Here is a 20,207-nt window from a genome sequence, read left to right on the forward strand (position 1 = left end):
ATTGGTGACTAGATTAGAAAACATTAGGCAGATTTCAGCGTCAAGCCTGCACTCCCGGCTCTTAGAACTACATTTCCCATGAAGATGTACTACATTTCCCATGAGGCCCCGGACGCGCGCGTAGAAAACGCAAAGGGACAGCTTCCTGTCTCGAGAAAAGCTGCGTGGCCGACGACCGGAAGGTAAATGTGGGGGTTTTGGGGTGGGTTATTTTCTGGGTTCTTCCAAGGGGAACGGACAGATGGACAAACAGATGGACGTTTCTCTCTTTCCCTCTAAGCCCCTGTTCCCATACCTTGATCTTTTCAGGAAAGCGCTCTTTAGAGCATGGAAATGGGAACTCGCTAAAGACCGTGTTTTTGTGTCTGGTGCTTCTTGGAGCACTTGTCAGAAACGTGCAGCAGTAGGAGCTTCTTTAATTCGATTCCTTGAGGGCCCTGGGACTGCGGAGTGTAATCTCTTCTTCCTCAGTTAGAATTTTGTTTGCTCATAAAAAGAAATATTAGTAGAGGTCGGGATCCCAGTAGTATGTGGGGTGGGCAGGCGTGGCAACGATTTTCAAATTGTTTGGGGGATTACTTTCCAGTATTAGTGATCATAGTGCGTGTTTCCTAATCCTTTGGCTATTACCCCTGCTTCCTTCTTTGGTTTAAAAGTTTATCATGGGAATGCTCTTTCTACTACTTCCAATGGTTACAAATATTTTCGAGACTAAACCTTTTTAACCTCAAAAAACACATTGAAAGTCTAGCGACGGCTGTTTTAATGTTTACAGTCAATGCTTAGCGCACGCACGAAATTCCTTTGTGGTAATTTGGTGGCCCCCCCTCCAGGTATTACATGACTGTTTGGAAACCACTGTGCTTCACCCGTCAGGAGTCCTCTTTTCCCCAAAATGTCTTATTACTCGCTTAACTCCTTTGGACTAGTTTTTCGGTTATATAAGGGGTTGAACTAGATAATCACTTCGGAAATTTTTTGATCCGGTAATATTGGGCTTTGAGATATGAAGATGTAAACCATTGTTTTGCTGTAATTTGTATATAAAAAGTGCCATGTGGCTTTTAACTTTTAAAAAAGAGAGGTTTAAATAAAAACTACCTTTAATCCCACCACCTAGAGTTAGGTGTGTTGATCTTTCCTTGTGCCTTGCGTGTGCAGTATGACTGAGATTGTACGGTACAGTTTGCAACTTGTTTGACCTAATTTGCATTTTTCTATTAGCTTACCATAGATTTCCAGTGACTAATAGTCTAACGTTTAATTATTCACTGTTGTTGGGTAGTTTGCAGTTTTTACGTATTTGCAGTGAATGTATCCTACATATATCTTTGAGTCACTGATTCTTACTTTCCCTGATGAATGCCTAACAATGGAACTGGGTGAGTGAATGATGTCGCTTAAATATTACGGAGAAAATGTATTTTAGCAGATAGTAATGGTCAAGGTCATTCATTTTTGTTACACAGCTGTGTTTTCCTAGAACAAGCAAGCTATTTCTGCTGTCGCTCTTCTGGCTTAAATGCTAAAACTGACAACCTCCAGATTTTAGGTGTTTTTGGACCAGAAGCATCAGGAACAAATAGATCCAAGTTCAGGTGAGCTAAATTAGTGATTTGGTCTGTACTCTAATAGACCAGATTAATTTTGGTTATTATCTCTCTATCTGGTTCCAGCTGCTAGGAGTTTGAAGTTCTGTTGCAGAGTGGGAATAGCCTTCAAGTGACAGGCATAATTTCTAAGAAAATCTTAGTGGCAAATTATAAAAACTATGGCATTCTATAAGTAACAAATGGAGGGCAATATATTGCTGAAATAATTCTGAAACAAAACTTGGGTTAGAATCTTGCATGTCACACAGTGCTGTTATTGAGCATCTGTTAAAAATTATTAAAACAGCTGGATTTACTATATTCCTTTAGTAACTAAGGTTATCTACACTGTTACCTTTCCTCCTTTAGGATTGTGTGTAAAGGGCAGGTTTTTGTTCATTCCCTTTGGCTCTCATTATTTAGGTAGTGAGAGTACGATGGGGAGTATGATTGGAAGCAGAATCATAACCTAGGTTTGAGATCATCTTTGGGAAGTATTTAAGTAAAAATAAGGTCAAATTCACAAATTTCCAAAATTCTTTAATTTTGGGCAGTTGCTTACTGCCCAGCAACTTTAAAAACACACTCATAAAAACAGCAACTCACACTAGCCAAAGGTAACAAGTTTATAAAACAGAAATAGTGCTGGCTTTGCTTACTACTCTGACAAAACAGAAAGACCAGGTCTGTTTTTCTTTTTCTGGCATGATTCCTCTTTCAATTGCTAGATATGAGTGGTAATTTGGAAGTTAAGTGGTATCCGATACCAACGTGACATACACCTAGGAAAGACCAGTGATGGGTGAAGTCCTTACTCTGTGTTCCATGGTCTTTTGAGTTAGTTGTTTCTATTTAAGTAAAAGGAGAGAGGTTAAGAACCAGGTTATCCCAAACAATGCTGTGAAAGGAGAGACAGGTTAAAAAAAAAAAAAAAAAGGACTTAAGAAGGAGAAAGTGGGAAGGGAGGCTTCTTGGGCATCACACCATTTGCAAGGTCACAACGAACACCCCAACGAAGGGCAGATCGTTTCTTCTCAGTTGGTACTAGGTAATTGTTTGGAACATATATGTGCTGAGGCTTGGGTTGGTGTTCTGCACGACAAAGCATCTGTTCTCGGACACCCCAGCGTAATTCCTTCCTGTGATCTTCACCAGGTAACCGCATCGAGTCCCAGTCTCGTTTATACTCAAAGTAGCGGGCTACCCGGTCTACCTTGCCCCGGTTTCGGCTCAACAGGTCCAGCCTTGGGAGAATAAAGGACTTGGGTCGGCTGGCAACGATCAGGTCTTGTTCAAAGGCTGGAGGGCCCATTTCTTCTCTTCGTAGACAGCAGATGAGCTGATCTTGAGAAATTCCTTGGTATTCACGTGGTAGACTAAATTTTTGTGAAATATCAACTGGAGATTCCCTGTCATCCTGGAACTGCAGATTCATCAGCCTTTGTCTTAAGTCCCAGACATCCATGTCACTTTCTGTACCAGACTCCGATTCACTGATGATCGACTCATCCGTCACTAATACTTCCCCACCTGGCTTTCGACGCAGCACCTTTCTCTTCATCACGGGCTTTCGGAGTCTTTGGGAGGCCTCTGAGACTGCTTCTGAAGAGGCATTGCTTTCTGTATGTGGGTAATGCAATTGCACGGGAAGAGCATGTCGCTTTCCTGGGGTTACTGAGGCTTTACTGTAGGGATCATATGGGATGGACTGGGCTGCTCTCCTGACATCTCCCTCACCCTGCCCTGCACAGATATGGGTAAAAGCTGTAGCAGCTGCTAACATTCGTTCTTCTGGATCCATATTGGCCCATTTTTGTCCATCAGGTCCCACAAGTTCCTCCACTGCTTCCCCTACACTGTAGGACCTTCTGCAAGAGAAAACACCAATCAGTTTTCCAGTAATAAATTTCCAGCCCAAAAATCGTTCATTCCCTTCTTGTGTACTATTTTATAGCAGTGAAATGCAGAAAGAATGGCTAAGGCAGTCATAAGTAGAACAGTTAAGTATATAGTAAAATACAGATTAGTACAGGCAGTATGGGAGCACTTTGGAGGGACATTAACCCAACTCGAGAGTTTATTGACCGCTTTCGTTTCCACTCTCTTCTTATTCACTCCCACTTTTACTGCCTGGTAGTCTTGCCATCTTTAGTAGCTCCTAGGATAGGTGAGTTCAGGCATGAGAAAAGCTCAAGAAACTAATGATACGGGGCACAATACTTAATGTACATTATGTAACTTGTACTTAGAGGGACACTTTATGTACCCAGCACTGTTTTTCGTGCTTCACATTTATTAAATTCGCGTAATCCTCACAATTGTGGGATAGGTACTCTTAGTATCCCCTTTTCACAGATGAGTAACATGAGGCATTGAGAGATCAAACAGCCCAAGGTTACACAGCTAGTAAGTGGTGGAGCTGGAATTTTAACTCAGGCAGTCTGGATTCAGAGTCCTTGCTTTTAACCATGAGAGTGATTTAATTCAAAAAACCATCACAAAAGCAGTAATATAAATGCATACACTCCTTATGCTTAAGAAATAACACGGCTTCAGCTGCCAAGCTAACTATGTTCATCCCAACAGCCTGTCACTGAATTAACTTTTAGTACCCAAACCAACCAGTCAAATACCCAATGCCAGTTTCCTGACTGGATCTAGAATAGGTATCTACTGCCCAGTATTTCCTGTGTCTCTACTATTTTTCTTCTTAAGCTGAAAAACTAATACATATACATGTAGTTTAAAGCAAGGACTCCCCACCTCACACCACCCAAACCAAGTTTCACTCTCAAAGGCAGCTTCTTATAATTTCTCCAGTAATTTTCCATATTCATATGCACGTTTATACCATAAAGGAACATATTATACAACTCTTCTAAACCTTAAAGATAGTCTTGGTGATCCAGCTGTTTCAGTACATGTAGACATACTTCATTTTGTTTAAAGGTACATGGAATTCCAGTGTATGGATGTACCATAATTTATTCATCCTGTCCCTGACTGATTTTAGACTTAGTCTTTTGTTCTTAAAAACGAATGTTACAACAAATATCTTGTAAGTTTTTACATACTTGTGCAAGCATATGTGTACATTAAATTTCTAGAAATGGAATAGGTGGGTCAAAAGGTATGTATGTGCTCAATTTTGATAGCTGTTGCTAGATGCCCTCTGAAGAAGTTGTACTGAGTGTGTATTCCAGATCTTGCTTCTCCTTCCTCTCCAAGGTGGTATATTATCAAACCCTCTCCTCTTTGCAGTCAGTTTGGTAAAGAAAATACTTCTCATATAAATTGGCATTTATTTAAATTGAGTAAATTTGAGCATCTTTTCATACATTTACAAGCTTTTTCTCCCTTTTGTATGAAATGCTTGTTTTCATTTGCCTCTCAGGTTGTTGGATTTTTTTCTTTTTGATCTTTATATTAAAACTGATTTATATATTCATGGAATACATACCACCTTTACATTTTTCTTGCCAGTTTGTTATTTACCTTCTGACTTTTTGCTGGTAGAAACATATTTTTAGGTAGTCACATTTTTATGGTTTTCTACAGTTTCTGGGTTTCTACAGTGCCTTACTTATAAATCCCTTTCCTACTTCAACAAGATTATAAGAAAGTTATCTCATGTTTTCTTCTAGTACTTTTATAGTTTCATTTTTTACATTTAAACTTTTCATCCATCATAGATACAGAAACTCAAAGAGCAAAAACCTAAATGAGCTACCTAGACTTAGATAACCTAGTCAGCCTTAGAACAGATGTGGAGATGATATTCTTTAACTAAAGTAACCATCAGTCAAAGATTGTCTAGTACTGTCCCAGTATTATAGATATAGTACAGTTGTCCTCAGATTATTGCAATATGCCAGGAATTTCAACACTGATATCTAAATTATATTATCTAGAGTGACTTAACTGCTAGAGGTACAGAAATCTTTTATCAGGACATGCATTAAATTTGACTTAAAGATCTTGATGCTTAATTACCTTCTTTCTGCCATCAAAACTGCTTAAAGTAGGAAAATCTTGACTCCAGATTCTACTTCCAATATGAAGTACAATCACTGACAAGTTTCTTCCATCAAGCCAGCTCTTATTGTACCACCTTCAAGACGGAACTGAGTATTAGATAGAACATACAAGCCACTAATTTTATCTGAAATATTGGAAAGCAATAGAAACTTGGAGTAGACATAAATATTGCATATAAACAGATCTTATGATTGGAAAGATGGGACAAATATAATGAGAAGTCAAAAGGAAATGTTTTAGGGAAAAAAAATATCAATAACATCCGTCCTCAGTCATCTCAGCTCATGAAGAAGACAGAAATGAAATCTACATATTCCGTAAATTCTGACTACTCTTAACAATGCTAGCTGAATACTTTTTTGATGCTGCTTTCCCGTTCCCACTGTGAATTGGCCAGACAGGATGGAAAAGAATGATAGCTGGATGATCAACCCATAATAAAGCTAATGCTTATATCCCTGGGCAGAATCAAAAGTCCATATCCTTTAGGCATCAAATTAAATCTTAGATACTATTTGAACATAATGGAATGATAGTGACATCACCAAAGCAATCAGCACTAAAATTGTACCTCTTTACTCTCTTTTCAGATAGGGTGGATCTCTATGATTTGTTTACCCCTGAGGTTGTCTTATCATGGCTGAAAATGACATAGAAAGAATCCAGACTGAGAAACTCCTAAAAAGAGTGCAAGAACTGGAGCAGGAGGTACAGAGACTTAAAAAAGAACAGGCCAACAACAAGGACTCAAACGTTAGAGAAAATTCTTCAGGAGCTGTAAAAGCTAAGCGTGCATTTGATTTCAGCGCTCACGGTCGAAGACATGTAGCCCTAAAGATAGCCTATCTGGGCTGGGGATATCAGGGCTTTGCCAGTCAGGAAAACACAAACAATACAATAGAAGAGAAACTGTTTGAGGCTCTAACCAAGACTCGACTAGTAGAAAACAGACAGACATCCAACTATCACCGGTGTGGGCGAACAGACAAAGGAGTTAGTGCCTTTGGACAGGTAAGGGCCATTGTACTGTTCCACAAAGCGAGCAATACCAATATATTCTAGGTGTACATACTGAGGATTCAGATTATTTGTATCTGTAAAACAATATCTTTCTCTAATTCCACAGGTGATTTCTCTTGACCTACGTTCTCACTTTCCAAAGGGCAAGGATTCAGAGGATTTTAATTTAAAAGATGAAGTCAACGATGCGGCTATAGAGATCCGTTATACCCACATTCTCAATCGGGTGCTCCCTCCAGACATCCGTGTACTGGCCTGGGCTCCCGTAGAACCTAGCTTCAGTGCTAGGTTCAGCTGTCTTGAGAGGACCTACCGCTATTTCTTCCCTTGTGCTGACTTAGACATTGTAACCATGAACAATGCAGCTCAGAAGTACGTTGGCACACATGATTTTAGGAACTTATGTAAAATGGATGTAGCCAACGGGGTGATTAATTTTCAGAGGACTATTCTGTCTGCTCAAGTGCAGCTAGTAGGCCAGAGCCTGGCTGAGGAGAGATGGCAAGAACCCTTTCAGTTATGTCAGTTTGAAGTGATTGGCCAGGCATTCCTTTACCATCAAGTCCGCTGTATGATGGCTATCCTTTTTCTTATTGGCCAAGGAATGGAGAAGCCAGAGGTTATTGATGAGCTGCTGAACATAGAGAAAAATCCCCAGAAGCCTCAATACAGGTAAGTTTAAAAAAATGAAACAAGGAAACACCCAGACCCCCAAAATAGAACAGCTATTGCCCTGAGATATGTAAGAATATATTTTAAAATATTCTTCCTCTCCCCACCATTGTCTAAATAACTAAGTCTCTGATTCTGCCTTCATGAAGCATTTACTCTTAACTTGTAGAATGTTATGAACATGTAGCAGGGAGTGGTATCGTTTAATTTTCTTCTGTTACTGTTCTATCCCTTTAGTAAGAAACCGGTGTTTGGACCAGGCCCCTTAAATAATTTTATAGCATTATGGTGGGGCCGAGTCAGCTCACTTCTAGGTGACTTGTTACCACTGAAATTTAATGTAGACCAGGCCTAACTAGTTGATCCATGGTTTGCTGCCTTTTTCTTTTTTTAATTATAAAGTTGTTCAAGGTTAGGGATGGTGTTTTATTTTCTTAACTATTAGATACTCAATATTGACAAAGTTTTCCCCCTCCTTTTAACCCAACTAATCCTGTTTTTTAAGAATTGTTGGATGGCTGCTGTGTATTCTCATACTCTGTTTTTTCTCTCTTTCTCTCTAGTATGGCTGTAGAATTTCCTTTAGTCTTGTATGACTGTAAGTTTGAAAATATTAAGTGGATCTACGACCGGGAAGTTCAGGAGTTCAATGTTACCCACCTTCAGCAGCTATGGGCTAATCATGCTGTTAAAACCCAGATGTTGTATAGTATGCTACAAGGACTGGACTCTGTTGCGGTACCCTGTAGGACAGGTATGACAGGGAACCAAAGTTATACAGGGTTATGGGGGAGGGAGATTCACATAAAGTTTGGAGGTGATTCTCTTGTGGTAAAGTATCCATGTAATGCTTGATTGTATACATTATAGGACCAAAGATGGATGGAGTGATAGAATGGAGAAATGTTCAGCCCTCTATCATAAAGCAGACCAGTGCCTTTGTAGAAGGGGTGAAAATGCGCACTTATAAGCCCCTAATGGATCGTCCGAAATGCCAAGGATTAGAATCCCGGATCCAGCATTTTGTACGTAGGGGACGCATTGAGCACCCACATTTATTCCATGACGAAGAAACAAAAGCCAAAAGGGACTGTAATGACACACTAGAAGAAAATACTATTTTGGAGAAACCAACAAAGAGAGTTTGTGTTGATACAGAAATTAAAAGCATCATTTAACCATAGAGAACTCACCAAGATCTAGGAGGCAACAAAACAGCATTAGGCTAAAGAAGTTCTTGCTTGAATAAGAAAGAATTTAAACATTCTTTCATTCCTGTCCAAGAGAATTATAGATGGAAGAAGCAAAAAGTAATTTTAAAATGGACATATATTTACATACACCTGGAGACCTGTGCCTTTTGTTCAAATTCATTAAAGCCAGATCCTGCAAGTGTCTGATTTGTTGTGCTGTCCTTTTTAAAAACAAATGAGATATTTACTACTCATCTCAATTCTCATAAAGAGCTTGCCCAAGTGTCAAAAATTAAAAATACAAACTTTAGTAAGTTATATATTTGATTAACTGGTTTAGTGCCAGGCAAGATACCTGAAAATGACCCACGTGGGTAAGGCACAGCATCTCTTATGAAGCTTATCAGTCTAGTGCTGTGTGAGCCACAAATTGTCTCTGTTGCATAGTGCTTTTTAACATTTTACACATGCAGAGAAAACTCTTAGCCCACGGGCCATATAAAAACAGGCCATGCAGTTTACCAATCCCTGGCCTAGTGGTTTAAGGAAAGCTCTTATAAAGAGGAGACATGCAAGCTAAATCTTGCAGAACAAGTGGGAGTCAATTAAAGTGGGGATAAAGTAGCAGAGCTTTAATTGTGTTTAAGGCAGACGATGCAGCTGTATGAAAGGTTAAAGGTTACAGCATTTGCATTCAGATAACTGTGAATACAGTAGTACGGCTTCAGAGTAACAATAGCACAGTTAGGAAAGGTAAGCAAGGGTCATGTTTTAGAGCCTTGTAGGCCTTCCTAAAAAAGTTTAAATTTTATCTCGAGAGGCCACTGGAAAAAAAAATTAAGAGCCAGAATTGTGTAGGAAAAATATTGCTCTGGGTTTACTGTGCATTGCAAGAGGGCAAGACAGTGGGACCAATTAAGAGGCTGTTGGAGCAATCAAGGAAATAGATGATGACGGCCTAGACTAGATTTGCAGAAAGGGGAACGGAGACAAGTAGGTGAATTTGAGATTAAGAAAGGAGAAGCAACAGGACTTCGTGGTTGAGTGAGTGTGAGGCTCAAAGCAGGGACCTTTCAGGATAACTCCTACGTTACAGATTGAAGCACATTCTGGAGACACACACTAGGACAGGAAAATGAGGTGGGGCTTTGCTTGTTCTCAAAGTTGATAAGTAACCCTCAAAATGTGACTTATAAACACCAATATTCATTCAGAAGAGTTTAAAGTTCTCTTAAATAATACATTATCCTTTATAGCAATTAAAACAATAAACATCAAAGTAAATGAACTCAGACCTTCTGCTCAATAGTAACAATTTTCATCACAGCAGAGTGTATTGCTAGTCCACATTTATGATATAATACTATATACTATATGAGATCCAAAGTTTTATTTACCTGCCAACAAATAATTAGTTTGTTCCTACCTATATTCAAAATTCCAGGTATACAAATATGATTTATACCCCCAAGCTGCTAGGTAAAATATAATAATAGATGGGACAATTAGAAACAATACTAACATAGAAATAGTACACTGATGCTCAGTAGTGGATGGGCCGCAGAAAGAAGACTTCACTGAAAGAGTTCCAAGTTTAGGAAATAAAATAGTATAAGGAAGTGAAGTGACCCTGTAGTTTTGAAGAGCAAGAAGACACAATAGCTTTTACATTCTAGCAGAGTAGGAACCAGAAAAGAGCCCCATTTTAGAGATGGGGAAATAGCTGGACAAAGTAAGATTTTTTCTAAATTGCCAATTGTACGATCCAGGTCTTCTGGAGTTTGAATCACGTCATCGGTTTTTGGGATTGATCTGCCAACATTTCATAATACCCTAAATGTCCTTAAAATATGACTGCTTTCTCCTTTAATTTTGATGTAAAGATAGCGTAATCACTGAGCATAGCAAAATATCCCCACTTAAACATGTAAAGACAAACCAAAGCATTTTATTTTTTTCAGGTTCCTACCTTATTTCAATGTACTTTCACTGGCATTAGTTTTCAAGTCAAAGGAAAACCTAGAAAAGAACAGAGTTTAGGGAATCACTCAAAAAAAAAGTCAACTATAAAGAAATGATACATGGGACAAAAAGCACTAACTAAAATGCCATGCTTAGGGCTTCCCTGGTGGTGCAGTGGTTGAGAGTCCGCCTGCCGATGCAGGGGACACGGGTTCGTGCCCCGGTCCGGGAAGATTCCCACATGCCGTGGAGCGGCTGGGCCCGTGAGCCATGGCTGCTGAGCCTGCGCGTCCGGAGCCTGTGCTCCGCAACGGGAGAGGCCCCAACAGTGAGAGGCCCGCGTACCGCAACAACAAAAAAACCCCCAAAAAAACACATCCATGCTTAGCAGATTCTATAGAAGCAAAAGAGAGGATCAGGGTCTTTGATCTTTTTTTTTAAATTTTATTTATTTTTGGCTGCATCGGGTCTTCGTTGCTGCATGCAGGCTTTCTCTAGCTGCAGCAAGTGGGAGCTACTCTTCGTTGCAGTGCGTGTGCTTCTTACTGTGGTGGCTTCTCTTGTTGTGGAGCACGGGCCCTAGGTGCGCGGGCCCAGTAGCTGTGGCTTGCGGGCTCAGTAGTTGTGGCACACGGGCTTAGCTGCTCCGCGGCATGCAGGATCTTCCTAGACCAGGGATCGAACCCATGTCCTTAACCACTGCGCCACCAGGGAAGTCCAGGGTCTTTGATCTTAAATGAAATCCTTTCAAGGTTAACTAGGTTATATTATCAAATCTAGAAGAATAAGGATCTAATGACATTACTTTTGGTAGTTACCACAGAAAAACTCAGAACAATCATCATAGATGAAGCAAATCAGAAGTCCCAAAATGTAACTTTGAAGAATGACTTCATTTATCTGTATTGTATAATACGTTGTATAAATTCCAGAGTCAGACCGATGGTAGGGACTAAATGAATATGAGGAGTAAAGTAGGGCTTAGCTTTTTCTTTCTTCACTGGAAAAATGGAAGGAATTATTTCAACAGGTTGTGAAGTTTAAATGAGATTTTATATATATATGTTTTTATATATATTATATATGTAATATATAAGTATATATATTATATATATAAATTAAATGGTGCTTTGTGAGAAGTATTACACCATTCATTTCAATGTTCATGCAATACAAAACTACCTATTAAAAAGATAAATACAGAACAGAGGAAAGTAGGGACAGAAATGTAACAGGACTCTGGGCTGGAATGGGCTGGAAGAATTCCAATACTAAGGCCCAAAGAGATTTTTTTTTTTATGGCATGTGTAGTATACTATACTATGATTAACATGTTTTCTTTGCAGTTAAATTATTGCACACTTTTTCTTTCTCGAATGTATGAAGAAGATAGGTGCTTGCAAATAATAAAATATAAAATTTAATAAGGTCCACAAGTAGCTGTCAGTTTTTTCTCTTTTTAATATAAAGACCTGATAATCCTTTCTCCTTACTTAGGGGGAAACTTTCACATAGAAGCTAGCACAGCTTGTATTTTGTAGATAAATACAGATGATATTGACCAAAATACCCAACAGTACCTTCTGGTCAAAATCTTAAGCAATTCAGTGTCCCATGTTTACCTAGTTGCAAGTGAAAGGATCTTGAGGGTGGAGGGGAAGGATTTTAAATTGGAATAGCAGGGCTGGATCACTAGTCAGATTCTAAACTTTCCTGGGAGGCTATTGCAGATTTAGAACAAATTTCTCTACCTCTCGGAAGGAAAGCATGCAGCTTCAAGAACAAAAGTATTAGAACAAAAGAAAACAAAACACCCTAAAAAAGACAACCATAATCCAAAGAGACAGCAAACTAGTGGAAATACTGTAACAGGTTCAAAATCACTAATTCAAATTCCTATTAGAAAGCTATTAAAAGGTACAAACACCAGCAGAATAGGAAAAAGACAGGTGATTTACTGAAGAAATAATGACTAATAAACATAGAAAAAGATGTTTCACCTCATTAATAATGCAAATAAAAACATTAAGCTATGCTTCTAGATTGGTAAGACTTTTCAGTACCCAGTGCTGGCTGGAGTGTGGAGAAATAAGTACTCTTACACTGTGTTCTATGTGTTGGAGGAGGGTGTGGAGGGGAGATGACAGTTTTTCTAGAGGGCACTTTGGCATTATGAATCAGAATTTAAAATGTACCGTAATTTCTAAGCCACAAAACGTTTCCAAGAAATTATTCTAAGGAGATAAACTGGACAAGAACGCAAACATGTACATGTACAAGTAACCACTACCATGCTATTTTCTGTTGATGAAGAAATTGGAAAAACAAATGTCCATCATTAGGGGATAGGTTAAATAATACGTGGTATAGTAGAGCCACAGCAAGAAATACCATGCACCCATTAAAAATGATAATGCAGGGACTTCCCTAGTGGTTCAGTGGCTAAGACTCCGCGCACCCAATGCAGGGGGCCTGGGTTCCAGCCCTGATCGGGTAACTAGATCCCAGAGGACGCTACTAAGAGTTCGCATGCCACAATGAAGATCCCGCGTGCCACAACTAAGACCAGGTGCAGCCAAATAAAGATTTTTTTTTAAATGATAATGCATATCTACATTTGGCATGGATAAAATCACTTATTCCTAAACTATTAGGGACTAAATAAGGCATAATCTGCTTTTTAAATGAATATACTTTGTTATATTCAAAATACACAATTATATAAAACAAATACATTTACCAATCATGTAAATATATACTCATAATGAATACATCTTAAGTAAACCCAAATATCAACACTGATTTTTTTTTTTTTGATCTGTGGCTGATGGAATCTCGAGTATTTTCTTCCTTTTTAAATATGTACTTAACAGTGCTTGGATTTATTTCTACAAATACTGAGATTGTATACTTTTTATAACCAGAAAAAAAAAAGTTGTTTTTCTTTCTTCATTCTGGGGCAGGACTATAGGATTCTTCAATTTTACACGCTATCCTAACTCATTAGGGAAAGCGCTTCTCGCACTGTGACATCCGGAAGTTCACAAAAGGTGAAACTAGAGGGGGAGAAGACTTTTCTCCCTTCACGACGACAACAAAGACCAGAGACTGCACCAGCTGGCCCGGGGCGTGGTTGTCGTCTCAGACGCTCACGGCCTCCGGGGAAGCCGGCTGCCCGCGGGCACCGGTCCCGCCGCCCACAGGCCCCTCGGCCCCGTCCACCTCGCAGAGCGGCGACCACGAGGGTGCTCGCCGCTGCGGGCGCCGGGCTGGCAGTGGACCGGCAGCTGGTGCACATCATGACCTTGAGAGGTCGAACGCGCTGGGGGCACGCACGGCGCCGCTCACACGTGCCTCCGCAGGCCGCACACCTGGGCTCGGCGGGAGCGTCAAGGCTCCGTACGGCGCCCTGGGGAAACCGGCACCCAGGGGAGGGAAACTCCAATGCCGCGCTACTCAGAACCTGACCTCTCCACAGCTGTGGGCGGGCGGGCGGCCCTAGGGAGCCAGTGCACCATCTCTTTCAGCTTTTACCCGCTTACCGGTCCAGCGGACGTCCATCGGCCGCACCGAGTCCCGCCGCCCCGCTAGCTTAGTACCGCAGGTTTCGGTTAGCGTCCCACAGCTCGCGCAGGCGCACGACCCGCAAACGCACCCAGGCTGGCGTTAACCGCCCGGCCGCCCAGATTTAAACCCGAAGAGCGTACGGCCCCCTCGGCCCCGCCCTCCTCCTTACTATTGGCCCAGAGGATAAACGTCTTCCAAGTGTACATCCCGATTGGTGCCTATTTTCTTTTGGCCCTCCCCCATGGGCGGGAGGAGGCTTGGGACTCCGGGCTTGGATTCGCCAGGGCCGCCACCCGCCGAGCTCCAGCGCGTAACCCGGAACCGCGGCGGCGTCGCTTTTAGGTGTCCCCGAAGGGGAGGCGAGGACTCTCAAGCCTCGGTTAACAGCGAGGTAGCTGGATTTGGGGAGAGGTGTTCTAAACGTTCCGTTCACCTCAGGGGAATCGTCCCTTCCCTGCTCCGGCGGATGTGGGGCTGGGAGATATCGGGGAGGGCGGCTCTCAGAGCCGGGTTGGAGCCACTTCCCCCGGTCCCGCCTCTTGCCTCCTGACGGTTGCCCTGGAGTCTGATACGCGCAGGTTCTGTATAAAGACCGGACGCGCGTCCGCAGAGTCCTTCCCGTGGTTTCCGAGGCTCTCTGATTTGACCCATTGCTGTGTCTCCAACCCTTGCCAAAGTGACTGTCAAACTGCTCCCACCACTCCAACTTCCTTGGGTGAACGAGGCCTCGCTTGTGGTTTTCCTCTGGAATGCTCCCGTCTGCTCCCTTCGCATAATCTTACCCTTAAATTTGTTTTGTTTTGTTTTGTTTACGTACCTGGGGGAAAAGTCTAGTGCTTTGGGAGTTGCTGGCGGTGAGACCTAGAAAAGAAAAAGGGTGGAGGTCTTAACAGCGCAGTGTCCTCATCACTGCCCTGCAACCTAACTAAAGCAACTTGTCCCCCTCGTCCTGAGCGTTCTGTACCCCACCTCACAACAAATAGGAAGGTGACAAATTTAATTTACACTATTAAATTCAGGATTCAGTGAGAGGGAGAAAATAATCTGTAATCTTTTCCTCCAAACTTCATATTACCTCTTACTCTTACCCCTTTGTCCTAGGGCCTTTGCACTACCTCTAAGGCACTTTGGATTTGTTGGGGGAAAGAAGAAGGAATAAACAAAGGAGAAGAAGACAGAAGTAGTTTGTGAAGGTTTGAATGACCCGACCCCTAGATCTCCAGTGTCTTAACACGACTTTAGTGCACACATTCTTTTCTCATGAACAAATATCCCACGTTTAGGTTTTGTCATCTCGTAGCTGCATGTCTTTTTCAGTGGCATTGAATTTGTCTTAGAAACAAGAGCGGACAGAGTCATTTTTCTTACCTACTGCTTTGCTCATTCAGCAAACTCCTTACACACACACCCCCATTAGTTTCTTGTTCTCCTTTATGTTAAAATTTTATCTTTGAAACCCTTTAATCAATAACTTGAAGGATCTATCTTCCGTCATCTTTCAAGTGGTATCTTGTGTTCAACTCAATCCCTGTTTTTTGGTGGACCACTTCATCCTCCAGCTTTGTCTAGATCTGATTTGATAATCCTCGTGGTTCCTTGAAATCCACTGAACTCAGGTCAAGAAAACTTAACCAGGGCCATTTAAACTACAGTATATGGAAGGAAATCCTATTCCTGCAAACCAAACTGCATCTTTTAAAAAAAATATTAAGGAAAATTTCAAACATATGGAAAAAATGAAGCTCCGTGAACTCAATGCCAGCCCCAACAATTATTAACTCCTGGCCAATCTTGCTGCTCCCATATCACTATCTACATAACTCCTCTTGTGTTTCTTTGAAGCAAATAGCAGGCATCTGAAAGCTATAAATATATCAGTATGATTTCTAAAAACATAAAGGACTTTTAAAAAGCATAACCACAATATTATTATTACAGCTAAAATATTTAATGTATTTCCTTAATATCATCAAATATCCAGTTTAATTTTCTGCTTGCCTCGTAATTTTTTTTTTTTTTCCTCTACTGTGCTTGTTTAACCCAGGACCCAGTCCACTTCACATGTTGTGATTGGTTGACGTGTCTTTCAAGCTTCTCTTATTCTACAAGTTCCACCTCCATATTTTTCCCTTGCAATTTGCTTGTTGAAGGAACCAGTTGTTCAACAACCTGTTGAAGGAACCAGGTTGTTCTGTGAAGTTTCCCATAATCTGAATTTTGCTGATTGTGTCTAAGTGACGTAGTTTAACATGGTTTCCTTACCTTTCGGTAGTAATGCATCCTTTTCCAGATGCTTTCCCTGATCCGGCCTAGCTAGTTTAATTAACGCATCAGCATCTTTATGCATTCGAACATTGCTTTCAACTGGTTATATCCTCATGTTTAAGTTAATCACTCCTTTATGATATCTTTGCTTACCTCACCCCTTTGTTGACATTTTCAAACTCCTTCAAGTGTAGACCTGTCATCTTTTATTTGCATGTGTGTGGATGGTAGTTTAAGGAATAGGTGAGAATGAGATCTTCCAGGAGAGTACAGAGTGAAAAGAGAAGGCAGCCTGCTCTCTTCTGGAAACTCTCATTTGTTGAACTCTGGGAGACTACCCTGTCCTGCTTCTGCTCCTGCCTCTCTCCTCTGCCTTTCAATTGTTGCTGGTCCCCAAGGATTGGTCCTTTTTTTTTTCCCCTCCCTTGGAGAGCTTAATAGTTTTTTTGTTTCCACTATTCATTTTATGTGAGATAGTTTCAAAATCTGTAATTTCAATCCTTACTCTCTCCTGAGTTTCTGAGATCTATCTTATCTGCATATTAGAATTTCTACGTGAATTTCTTTTCATCTTTGCAAATATTACTCATCTTTCCCCTCTGGTTTCACCCTTGTGATTTCCAAGGGTGAATGGTATTATCATTTCCCCGTGCTCTCACCCCTTAAGAGATGATTTTTTTTTTTTTTTTTTTTGCGGTACACGGGCCTCTCACTGCCGTGGCCTCTCACATTGCAGAGCACAGCCTCCGGATGCGCAGGCTCAGCAGCCATGGCTCACTGGCCCAGCCGCTCTGCGGCATGTGGGATCTTCCCTAATCGGAGCACGAACCCGTGTCCCCTGCATCGGCAGGCGGACTCTCAACCACTGCGCCACCAGGGAAGCCCAAGAGATGATCATTTTTTACTCTTTCTCATCTCCATATATCTCATTAAGTTCTGTCATTTGTTCCCTTGTAAAGTCTCATCTCTCTTCCTTCCAGTTCCTTTTTTACCACTAATCATTAGTTCAGCCCTATTATTTTGTTCTTGGATTCTTTCAGACACATTTACTAATATTGAAGGATATGGCATAGTAGCTAAGACTGTAGGCTCTGGGTCATATTATCTGGGCTCAAATTCTGACTCCTCCAATGCCTAGATATGTGACCTGGGCAAGTTATGTAGCCTCTCTTTGATTCTATTTTCTCATTTTAAAAATGGAGATGATAATTCGACTTCCTTTGTATGTTTTCTGTGAGAATTAAATGAGAAAAAGTACGTTAGCATAGTGTCTATGAAATAATAACTCACTGCATTATAAATATTGTATAGTATTCTTTAGTCTTTATAATATTCTTTATTCTGTTCTTATGAGAAGAATAGCGCTCTGCCTTCCCTTTTATCTCTCTTGGCTCTGTCCATCCTATACGTCATTGCCAGAGGAGTTGTCCTAAAATATTAATCAAGTTATTATGCTAAAGCACCTGCAGTGGTCTCTCTTTGCCAGAGTAAATTCACTCTTCTTGGGGCCCTGCATGATCTGGACCCATCCTGCCTTTTCAGCCTCATTTCCCAGGTCCCCTCTACTCAAGCTTCCCATTGTAGTCAGTCTTGTTTCTTCACTGTCCTCAAAGCCACTTGGTTTATTTAACTTTGGGTCCCTTCCTTATCTAGGTTCCCCTCTTATCTCCTTTCAAATCCTGTGCCTCTTGAAAGCTCATCTCCGGTTTACCCCTCCCACCAAGCCATGCCTGATTACCCTCAGCCATTGGAATTTGACCCTTTTTGAAATTCCTATAGCCCTTACCTTTATTTCTCATTTAACTTCTAAAATACCTAGACTGAGACTGTTAATATTCTGTTTAGTTTAATCTTATCTCTTCATCCCAAGCTGCTCATTTCCTTTCCAGTCTTACTTTCTGATACTTCATAATGTGAGCCCTTCACCAGTCTACTTACTAAGCATTCATATATCAGCAGTGATTATTATTATAACTATGATGATGATGTACACTTCTGCCATTGTTCATACAGGGCCTTCTCTGCTCATCTCTCTCTCTTCTTTTTTAGCAGTCACAAAGGCAACGGTTGTAAACGAAACAGCGAGGGTCAGGAATCAGGAGACCAGAGTTCTCTTCCCAGTAATTTGCCAGCATAATTTGGACAGGTTAGTTTCTCTGTGTTTTTCTTCTCACCTGTTAAATGGAGTTACATTAGATATTATGTTAATTGCTTTCATTTCTAAAACACTTTCATTTTAAATCTATTTAAGGGCCAACTCAAGTATGTTACTCCCAATCATTCTTATTTATGTCTTAAGCACTGATACTCATATCTTGCTTTTTATTCTTATTACTTCTCCAAGTGTGTATTTCTTTTCCTCCCAAGAAGATCAAGCTCTTTGAGGGCAGGTATATGTCTCATATTTGCTGTTACTTGCCACCACTATCAAAACTCTGTGTGTAATGGGATTCAGTGTGGTTGGATTAAATTTTAAATTAAATGTCCTGCCATTAAGTCAGAACATTTAATTACTTCCTTTCACTCAGGAGCAAAACTCCTGTCCTGAAATTCCTAATAATCAGTGAGATGCCCCAGCTGGGAGGGGCAGATGCTATATGAGTTGAGGTGGAATGAAATATGGTGATGTTGTAAATCAGAGTTTCTCAACTTCAGCACTGTTGATATTCTGGGCTAGATAATTTTTTGTTTGGGAGGACTGTTCTGCACATTGTAGGATGTGGAGCAGTATCCCTGGCCTCTACACTTCAGATGCAGTAGCATCCCAATAATGACAATCACAAATGTGTCCAGATATCACCAAATGCCAACCGTGGGGGCAAGACCATCCCCAACTGAGAACCACCTCTTACAAATGAAAGTCTTAGACAGGACATGCCAGATGGTGAACGAGGTTTTCTTTACACCATGTTTCTTTGTACCTGCTGTACTTCTTACAGATGTTTACATTTTTAGAAATAAAAGAATTAAGAACCGAGTAGAGATTTTTGTGTGCAGAAGGGAAGACATTGGAAAATTTCTGTGCCCACAGTCCAAGGAGAAGTAGCAGAGTTAAGCCAGCATTTAGGTGGCTTCATAGAAAGTAGTTTCAACCTGAGGCTCAGAGAGAAAAGGACCCTGAATTCTCAGAGTCTTAGGAGGTGGTGAGAAGGAATTTTAATTTTGGAATGAAAAAAGAAAGTAAGATACCTAGGAGAATAATTGGCCCAAGGGTTGACCTAGAGTAGGATTGAAAGAAAGAAACAGGGGAACCCTGGGGAGGAAAGAAACCCTTTGATGCCTTAATGTCGCAGTTATCCGGAGGTTTTGATATAGCAGTCTATATGTATACAAGACTGCTTTAAGTTGATAGTCTCAATTTCACATGCATTTCCAATGTCCTGCATTTATGCTCTCCTCTTGATTTCCTGCCTTTACTATATGTTTTCCTTTACTGTTAAGCTTTCCCATCTGTAATTTTCTTGTTTCTAGTTGTGGGCTTTTCTTTTCTGCCTAGAGAAGTTCCTTTAGTGTTGTAAAGCTGGTCTGGTGGTGCTGAATTGTCTTAGCTTTTGCTGGCCTGTAAAGCTTGTGATTTCTCCGTTGAATCTGAACAAGCATATTCTTGGTTGTAGGTTTTATGTTCCTACTATCACCAATTTTTTGAGGATTTTTATCACAAAAGGATGTTATATTTTGTCAAATGCTTTTTCTGCATCTATTGAGATGATCATATAATTTTTATCTTTCATTCTGTTAATGTGGTGTATCACATTTATTGATGTGCATTGGTTGAACCATACTTGCATCCCAGCGATAAATCCTATTTGGTCACAATGTATAATCCTTTCAATATGTTGTTGAGTTCAGTTTGCTAATATTTTGTTGAGAATTTCTGCCTCTATATTTATCAGAGATA

The 20,207-nt window shown here is 40.6% G+C and overlaps 2 protein-coding genes and 1 long non-coding RNA gene across 9 annotated transcripts; 2 read left to right on the top strand and 1 right to left on the bottom strand.

Moving 5' to 3' along the window:
* Positions 1–104: 104 nt before the first annotated feature.
* PUS3 (pseudouridine synthase 3) lies at positions 105–8,716 on the top strand. 3 transcript variants are annotated; one of them, XM_027092887.1, is made up of 5 exons: positions 105–182; positions 6,221–6,641; positions 6,757–7,322; positions 7,886–8,076; positions 8,193–8,716. In XM_027092887.1, exons 2-5 carry the CDS (start codon positions 6,267–6,269, stop codon positions 8,498–8,500), a joined length of 1,440 nt encoding a protein of 479 aa, XP_026948688.1. In that variant the 5' UTR covers positions 105–182; positions 6,221–6,266; the 3' UTR covers positions 8,501–8,716. The 3 variants fall into 3 exon arrangements, with proteins under 3 accessions (XP_026948688.1, XP_026948686.1, XP_026948685.1); XM_027092885.1 differs by lacking the exon at positions 105–182 and adding an exon at positions 1,246–1,598; XM_027092884.1 differs by lacking the exon at positions 105–182 and having other exon boundaries at positions 6,001–6,641.
* Positions 2,112–14,122, bottom strand: HYLS1 (HYLS1 centriolar and ciliogenesis associated). 5 transcript variants are annotated; one of them, XM_027092888.1, is made up of 4 exons: positions 14,020–14,122; positions 10,485–10,534; positions 5,586–5,703; positions 2,112–3,460 (listed from the first exon to the last, which is right to left on the bottom strand). In XM_027092888.1, the coding sequence occupies exons 3-4, from the start codon at positions 5,597–5,599 to the stop codon at positions 2,533–2,535; spliced, it is 942 nt and encodes a 313-aa protein (XP_026948689.1). In that variant the 5' UTR covers positions 5,600–5,703; positions 10,485–10,534; positions 14,020–14,122; the 3' UTR covers positions 2,112–2,532. The 5 variants fall into 5 exon arrangements, with proteins under 5 accessions (XP_026948689.1, XP_026948690.1, XP_026948691.1 ...); XM_027092889.1 differs by having other exon boundaries at positions 13,946–14,052; XM_027092890.1 differs by lacking the exon at positions 14,020–14,122 and adding an exon at positions 13,849–13,867.
* Positions 14,123–14,198: 76 nt separating this feature from the next.
* Positions 14,199–19,817, top strand: LOC113612762 (uncharacterized). Its single transcript, XR_003429953.1, has 3 exons — positions 14,199–14,435; positions 15,146–15,237; positions 18,359–19,817. It is a non-coding gene; the product is annotated as an uncharacterized LOC113612762 (long non-coding RNA).
* The last annotated feature ends 390 nt before the right edge of the window (positions 19,818–20,207 follow it).

Source organism: Aethalodelphis obliquidens, unplaced genomic scaffold (assembly GCF_003676395.1).
Source record: "Aethalodelphis obliquidens isolate GAN/ISIS:26980383/991018 unplaced genomic scaffold, ASM367639v1 scaffold82, whole genome shotgun sequence".
Lineage (NCBI taxonomy): Eukaryota > Metazoa > Chordata > Mammalia > Artiodactyla > Delphinidae > Aethalodelphis > Aethalodelphis obliquidens.